This window comes from Puntigrus tetrazona, chromosome 22 (genome assembly GCF_018831695.1).
Source record: "Puntigrus tetrazona isolate hp1 chromosome 22, ASM1883169v1, whole genome shotgun sequence".
NCBI lineage: Eukaryota > Metazoa > Chordata > Actinopteri > Cypriniformes > Cyprinidae > Puntigrus > Puntigrus tetrazona.
In genome coordinates this window covers 11,862,795-11,871,085 of record NC_056720.1, presented here as the reverse complement: position 1 = coordinate 11,871,085, position 8,291 = coordinate 11,862,795, and the positions used below count along the sequence as shown (strand labels likewise).

Genomic DNA, 8,291 nt, shown 5'->3' with positions numbered 1-8,291 from the left:
AATGGAATATTCAGCAATAAAAATGTAGGGCGGAACTAAATTGTATCCACTGAAAACGGCTCGCATCTTCAACTGGTTTTCAGCCTGACAATTTTTTTTTTGTTTGTTTTCAATTGGTTTGTGCCTTTTCATTTATTACAGATGATTTGCACATCCACACAATATAGCTGTATAAGCTGTGGAACATTTCATGACATGCTACTTTCTGTGGCACAGATACAGTAAGTTCTTTTGGCAAGTCTAGCGAAAATGATCCAAAAGCTGCTTCTGACTTCTAGTGGTGAATATAAAGCACTACAACAACAGAGATGGGGTAAAACGTAGTGTAAAAATCAACAAAACATACTTAAAATCTATAATAATCACAAAAAACGTTGCATTGTGGATCCTTTATAAGTGTATAGTAATACATATGAATACCATTTGAAATAAAGTTTATTTGTATATAATATATAATAGGGGTCCCACTTTGTATTAGGTGGTGTCAGCTACTATGTACTTAAATTTCAATTATTAATTTGATATAATGCAATTATTTTGTACACACACGTTTCTACATTGTACTTATATTTTAAAAATACCTTTATGTAATTGCATTTTTGTAGTAACATTTATAATTACACTGTTAAGCCACCCTTTAACCTACCCATACCACTCTGCAGAAGTGAGTGATGCAATTAGTTCACAAAGGACTTTGTGCTTATCTCTGACTGAATAAACTTTAATCTGGTTGCATCATCCACTGCTTCATGTCAGGTTGTTTCTTGCAACACCTTTTAGTGCCTTTACCAAATTCAATGAGAAAAAAAAGAGATAAGACTTATCTTTATGGTCTTTTGCTGTGTACAACTGACAAATGTCAGATTTGGTTTTAGTGTATTTTTATGTTTGTTTGTTTTTTTGTCTGGCATAAAAGCACGCTCTATTTGACTTTGGTAAATTATTAACATTTTGATCCCCCATTGGAGACAAAAAACAAACAAAAACCCCCAAAAAAGAAAAAAAAAAGGAAAGCTCAGTGAGTTTGTGAGGCGACCTAAAAATGAGAGTTCCTGTAGAAATCATCAGCTTTTCCTGTTTTCTATTTTCTGTTACCTCTGCGCAAGATCAAGGTGAGTTTCTGAATTGTAAAAAGTAAAATGTTTTACGTGTTATTTGCACTTCCAATAACTTTACGGCACCTTAATCGGTTTTGGTAGCTTTCTGTGCGTGTGTTTGTGCTTCTCAGAATGTCTTGGGGAGGACATCGTATATGAAAACGCAGAGCCAGTTGCGAACATTTCATACACTGATGGTGAAACAGTAAAAGTGTACTGCATGACAGGTTATGGTGGATTTTACAGGTTAATGTGTAAAAACGGACAATGGCTGACGCTCATTGCCCAAAGATGCTTAAGTAAGAAAATTGTCAATATGATTAGCACATGACTTTTCTGTAAAGCAGATTTACTCTCGTCACGCTAACGCTTGCTTGATTTCTGTAGAGAAAAGATGTGGTCATCCAGGCGAAACACCAAACGGTGATTTTAAACTTATAAAGGGAACAGATTATACTTATGGAGCAACAGTGCAGTATACTTGCAAGAAAGGGTAAAATTGCTTCATGCACGGCATTTTGTTTGCTTTCCTCTGTTCTCTTTGCTAATTCGTAAAGTTCACATATGACCTCTTTGACTTGACACTGTTTTTACTTAAAAGCTTTATGTTTGTAGGTACGAAATGACAAGCAGAATCAATCATCGTCACTGTAGAATCAAAGGGTGGGATAATTCTGTCCCTGTCTGTGAGGGTAGGCTTTCTTAAAAGTCTGTTTGCACTGTTGTTATTATTCATTAAGGTGCTCTAAGCGATTTTTACAGCATGGTCCACAAAAAAAAAACTATAATCTCTGAAAGATATCAGTAAAATAACTGTCTGGAGCCTCTGCGACAGACAAGTCTCCGTAAAACGAACACAAAGGTTTTTGTGGCACTTTCTGCCTGCCAATCATTTTAGGCATTAACAGCCGGCACTCTATCCTGAGTGCTCTTCATGAGTTCGAACGTTACCAAACGTTACACAAACAACAGACGTTCAACATCGTGAGACGAAAGCTCTTAACCTGACAGGTAAATGTAGTCTACCTTGGTCGAGCTTAAATGCTGGGGGCGTATCTAAAACAAAAGAGCCGCTAACATCACTTACAGCACCACAAGAGCTGCCAGGTTTCCCAAAGCACAGCATAGCGTGTTAGCAACATGCTGGTCGTGTATAAGGGCGTTCACACGTTTAAAAAAACGGAAACTGTTCTGGCCATTCGTTTACTTGACCACAGGATTTTGCCGAACCTGAAAATGTGACATTTTGAAAATGGTATCATCTCTGTATAAACTATAAAAACGTTAATTTGTGAAAATGGTATTACTTGTTCAGTATACAGGCATGTGTGAGTTACTGGCCAGTGTTCGCGGATCCATATGAACAGTGATTGTTTTGACTGTCGTTGTTGTCTGTGCTTGAAAGTCTTTCACATTCAATTGTGTAGCATTTCTTTGCATTAATTGTGAAAATTACTAGCAAATTCAGAGTATTTTTTTTTTGTTTTATGTATGCAGTGGCTTTAATGCGATCTCTCTTCCTCTTCTTTTTACCAGTGGCAGGTTACAATCTGTTCCAGTAGGCTTGCATATAGCATGGCAGTAGTATGTTGCATAATACACAGAGAAAGTCAAAAATAGCACGTGTAGAAAAATGTACATTGCATATACCTTGATAGATATATATATATATATATATGTGGAAATATGCATAGTGTATAGGTCTCTACAATGCACTATGTAAAATGTTGAGAAGACGTCTAAAGAAATTACGATGGCTGTGCTCTACATGCTGGTTTGGGAAACAGGCATTGCTCTAATGTTAAAATACAACTTGACAGAGAGCGATTTATCAGGAAATCCAACCTAAATGAGTTTATTTATTTCACAGAGGTGAGATGCCCTGTGATTCACACAGACGGGGATGTGGCCGTATCGGGCAACACAGAGGAAGGAACTTTTGGCGATGTTGTTCACTTTGAGTGTGTATCTTCTTTCAAAAAGCTAGACGGAAGTAGTGTCATTCATTGTGAGGAGAATGGTGTTTGGAGTGGGCCTGTTCCACAGTGCATAGGTTAATACCACGGTTGATTTATTAAATGCTCATGGAAACACAAGCATGAATGCAGTCCGAACGTACACATAGATAAACAGTAGGCACAATTTTATTGCAGTTTGACAATAACTTTTGGTATGCTTATTTAAACATAGTTTTGCATTATTCTGTCTTCACAGTAACTTGTCAGCTGGATCTAACCGAACCTGAAGTAGTAAAAACCATTCCATGGGGGAAATCATTTTTTAAAGCTGGAGAAACAGTGGAAGTTATCTGCAAAAAACAGATCTATAATAAACAGGAAACATTTACATGCACCGATACTGGAAAGTGGGATTACAAGCCTACTTGTGAGGGTAAGGTTGTAGAGAAACATTCAAGGATTTATTGCTGTGTGTGTTAAATTTTTTTTAAAAAAAGCATGCAAATCTTGTTTTAGAGCAAAAGTGTGAAGCTCCACTCAACCAGCATCTGTATTTACTAAAATATTACTTTAGTGGAGATCTGTATTTGGGAGCGAGAAGATCTTACCGTTGCGAGTCTGGTTATCGTGAAACAGCAGAAGTGGCCACATGTACACGAGACGGATGGACACCGAAACCACTGTGTGCTGGTAGGTTCAGATCTGGAGTATTAAAATCTTTACAAAATCAAAAATGATAAATTCTACGATCATGTGCGTGTTCGCTTTCTAGAACTTATGTGCGATCCACCAATAATCCCAAATGCACAGATCGTAGAAGGTCAGACAAATGCATACAAAGTCTCTTGGAGCATAAAATATAAATGCAATCCTGGATTTGAACCAGAGGAGCCTGTAAAAATCACCTGTGACTCCAAGGGCCAGTGGACAGACATACGGAAATGCAGTGGTATGTTACAGCTTGAATTTATTGTATTGCATCATAAATAATTACATTGCGATCGATTGATATATGTTTCAAGTAAACTACTGATGTATGCATGCAACCACGTCAACAGAATTTTGTATTAACATAACACTAATAATATATACTTTTACTAATTTGGAGCATTGAAACAATAAATATATTATTTTCTTATACACAGATGGTACCTGCGAGGAGAAAGAACTCAAAAATATACAAATTATATTCCAATATCCGAACACCACTCTGCCTTATAAACCTGGACATATCTTAGTTTTTCGATGCACCGATGATAACATGAGGTTTTACGGCCAACGTGCAATCGAATGCCTGCCAGACGGGAGGTGGAATTACCCATATCCACAATGTGGAGGTACTTCCTGTTAATGCGTTATACTTTTCCATAAATCAGGATCAAATGAGTCCTCAAATGTAATGATTTATTACCATCTTAAATACCATAAACATTCGATATCTTCAAATTCTATATTTTACATTACATTTGCTTCTCTAGGAACGGTTCAGTGCTCCAAACCAACAAAGAACGTGCAGTTTGTGACACTGTCAGACGAGAAAACTGAGTACAGAAACTCTGAGACTCTGACATACACTTGTAAAGAACCGTACAGTAAAATTCCTGGAGGAGTTTTAAAGTGTCAAAACGGAAATTGGAACGGAACGTTTGACTGCCAAAGTGAGTCGCCAAGAAATCTTGCAAACTTATTCTAATCAGTTCAACCCTTGCCATAGAACAATTCCGCCAGAATGTATCTTAGCGTTTTTGTATATGCTGTGCTGTCATTCTTTTGAGTATGTCATATATCAGTACAATCATTACATCCCCAGTTTGAAGGCTTTGTATGCAAGAAATACATAGGAACTAGATAAATAGCTAAAAAGTGAACTAAACCAATAAAAACTGAACAAACGAAAATCAAACATTATACATTATAGAAATCACAAATATACCTCCAACTTGTCAATGTAAAATAAAAGCTTGCATAAATTACTTTGAAACTACATACAGTTGATTTGCACTAATTACATACTTTTTTGTGAAAAACATATGTAAGTATGTAAAGTTTTTATAAACAGCGCTTTGTGAAGTCAAACCGAAAACACATTGCTTTTGAGAGCAATGTTGATTGAACGACTGCAAACCCGATTGAGGGAAAGCAATAATTTACAAATCTCATCAACTTTTTATTCACAGTAGAATATAGATAACATGTCAAATGTTGAAAGTGAGACATTTTGAAATGTCATGCCAAATATTGGATTTCATGAGAGCTAAACATTCCAAAAAAGGTAGCAATAAGAGGCCGGAAAATTTAAATATACATATAAGGAACAGCTGGAGGACCAATTTGCAACTTATTAGGTCAATTGGCAACATGATTGGGTATAAAAAGAACCCCTCAGAGCGGCAGTGTCTCTCAGAAGTCAAGATGTGCAGATGATCGCCAATTCCCCCAATGCAGAGGCGAAAAATAGAGTTTCTCTGAGAAAAATTGCAAAGAGTTTGAAATTCTCATCATTTAATGCATAATATGCATTAATGCAGAATATATGGGCTAGATTTCAAATAGTACATTGGCTTTTTTTGAGAAGTTCTGCCCAAACTCCCCTCAGACCCAATCGCAAGCTCAAAATCATGACACCACACCCTGCTTTTATAAGATCAAATAAATACACCCACCCTAGACAGTGACCATACGCTGATTCTGAACGCGTCCCTCACACAGACTGACAAGGTGTATACTTTAAAGACACATTCAACTGCTTGTGAACTTTATGCTCATTTATGCCAACTCTCTCATTTGTTACACACATATATATATATATATATATATATATATATATATATATATATATATACTTTATACTTTTTACTTTATATTTTACACACTTTGCAGAATCAACTTAATGATTGTCTTAATAATAACGCATCACTGTATACAGGACTGCTTTTATTTGTGTATATTCACAAAGAAATTGCTATATAATATAAAATCTCTTAATTATAGAACATGTGTTGAAAACAACGCAACAGGAGCATGGTGTAGGCTTAATCTGAATATGTACAATCTCTGATTCATGAAAACCTGAGTGCGGGCAGTCCATCAGTTAATCACTGTTAAGTTAATGCAGAAATATCTATAAAAGTCGTCTATGACCAGACAAGTCCAAATGTGACATTTATGTCAAAAATGCAGGCTATAGAGGAGGGAGACCTTCCAGCAGTGTTCTGTTCAAGGGTACTATCTCTGATGGTATGGGGGTGCATAAGTGCATATGGTATGGGCAGCTTGCATGTTTTGGCTGGCACTACGAATGTAAGTAGTGATTTTTAGTGGAACATATGCTCCCCCCCAGATGACGTCGGTTTCAGAGAAGGCAGCGTCCTAACGTTTCTGGAATTCAGGATGTATTAGTAAATATGACTGCAATGGAAAGAGAAAAACAATGAAGATGTTGCTGGAAAAACAAGCAAATTTACTTTACAGTAATACAGCTATGTTGTTCTTCTCTCAAATTTGCCTGCCAACTTGGAAACTAACTTATCACAATTATCTGCGAGTTACTGCGACTTTAAAGGCCACTCATTTCTAATTCCTGACACTTGTATTTGAGAATCTTCTATTTATGATAATTCAGATGGCACGTCAGTGCATCATTACTCCTACGCTAAAGCTATTTCCTGATGTGAGGAAGCCTATTGTGTTTCAGTACGCCGAGTCCGTGCATTAGCTCTTTAGGTGACAGCAACTTAAAATACCTTCTGCCGCCTGTCATTTAATGCTAATTAAACAACCGGGGTGGGGGGGTCAATCAGAGATCTTGACTGAATGAGTTGTATAATTAACAAAGATTTAACATGTATTTATTGTTGTAGTGAAGACTACACTATTTTTGATTATACTACTGGTTTGTTGAATGCTTAATTCTGATTTGCTGAAGAACGTTCTAAGGTGTGCAATTATTTTCAGAGAACCGCACAGCAAACGTAATTCCAGGCAGGTAACTGAGATGCAGAAGAAGTAATCCTACTCACAATAAAAGTTAAAAAACCTTGAAATATATAATCTGATCAATGTCTTGAGGGATGGCAACCGTAGTGTAAGCAGACTAATTGACTTTTATTGAATACACAACTATTTTCTAATCATTCAAAGCTCTGTTGACGGTTATACCTTACTTATTTGATTGTTGTATCTGAACGCAATGCTATGAGAGGTACTTAGGTTTAACTCACTTCTAGTACAAATTTGCCCTCGTAATATTGTAAAGTATGTCAATGTAAATGTTGTTATTTGTTTAGGTACGATCTGTCCACCTCCTCCGTATCTTCAACATGGAGATTACAACATCAACAGTACAAAAGATGATGTGATCACAGCGGTATCTTACACTTGCCAGTCTTACTTTGTGCTTACCAAGAACCAGGACGTTTATAAGTGTGTGGATGGGAAATGGGAGACTCCTCCGAAATGTCTCAGTGAGTCATTTTTGTCATTTTAATTCGCAATTGTTTTGAACTGTTCAACATCGTGTTTGTGTTCGTCTCCGTTTACAGAACCTTGCGAAATTGATGATTTTGTTGAGCAGTACAATCTCAAGCTTCCTACGGGAAAGGTCTACATAAAGCACGCTGAAAAGTATAGACTTAACTGTACAGATGGATGGAATGCTGGGAATGAGATTAAAGAGTACGTGGACGTGCTGTGCTCCAACGGACAGCTACAGATTGACAAAAGTTGTGAGTATTGTCTAATGTTCAGCACCTAAATGAGTCATATTTGTGATCTGTGCAATTACTGATTTGTTGTTTATTTGGTTGGATTTCTTTAGGTGATACACAAAATAAAAGAAAATAAACTGGAGTGGTAATTGAGGTAACCATTTTATTTCTTATCTGTGTGACCGTACCTTCAACAACGCTTTTTAATTAAAATATCTTAATAGTTAAACTGACTTTTTAGTTCTTGTCACTGCACTTGGTTACTGGATCCTCAGCAGTGAATGGGTGCCGCCAGAATGACAGTCTAAAAAAACATCCAGTCAACATCTTCTGAAGTGAAAATCCAACTTCCAACTGCTGCTTTCGGTGAAGTCCTCTATGCACATTAAAGCTTTCTCCAGTGAAAGAGTCATCTTATCAGAATCAGGAGAGAAATATGCAGATAAAACCTTTTCAGCCCTCTCCTATCACACTGCAGACTTGACCTCTTGTAAATGTTCTCGCACCTTATAAAGTTCAAATCAATATTC

General features: G+C 36.6%; 1 protein-coding gene across 4 annotated transcripts; it reads left to right on the top strand.

The window, feature by feature from the left end:
- Nucleotides 1-800: 800 nt before the first annotated feature.
- Nucleotides 801-8,291, top strand: LOC122327835 (complement factor H-like). Of its 4 annotated transcripts, none has more exons than XM_043223479.1 (14): nucleotides 801-1,112; nucleotides 1,229-1,396; nucleotides 1,485-1,590; nucleotides 1,713-1,789; nucleotides 2,968-3,150; nucleotides 3,312-3,488; nucleotides 3,572-3,745; nucleotides 3,828-4,004; nucleotides 4,201-4,392; nucleotides 4,534-4,713; nucleotides 7,342-7,518; nucleotides 7,597-7,779; nucleotides 7,872-7,915; nucleotides 8,037-8,291. In XM_043223479.1, the coding sequence occupies exons 1-13, from the start codon at nucleotides 1,043-1,045 to the stop codon at nucleotides 7,895-7,897; spliced, it is 1,890 nt and encodes a 629-aa protein (XP_043079414.1). In that variant the 5' UTR covers nucleotides 801-1,042; the 3' UTR covers nucleotides 7,898-7,915; nucleotides 8,037-8,291. The 4 variants fall into 4 exon arrangements, with proteins under 4 accessions (XP_043079414.1, XP_043079413.1, XP_043079415.1 ...); XM_043223478.1 differs by having other exon boundaries at nucleotides 802-1,112; nucleotides 8,003-8,291; XM_043223480.1 differs by lacking the exon at nucleotides 2,968-3,150 and having other exon boundaries at nucleotides 807-1,112; nucleotides 8,003-8,291.

Coding starts and splice junctions, on each gene's coding strand:
- LOC122327835 (XM_043223479.1), top strand. CDS start 1,043: ATGAGAGTTCCTGTAGAAATCATCAGCTTTTCCTGTTTTCTATTTTCT. Junction 1,591..1,712: donor CAGTATACTTGCAAGAAAGG/GTAAAATTGCTT, acceptor TTATGTTTGTAG/GTACGAAATGACAAGCAGAA. Junction 7,780..7,871: donor GCTACAGATTGACAAAAGTT/GTGAGTATTGTC, acceptor GGATTTCTTTAG/GTGATACACAAAATAAAAGA.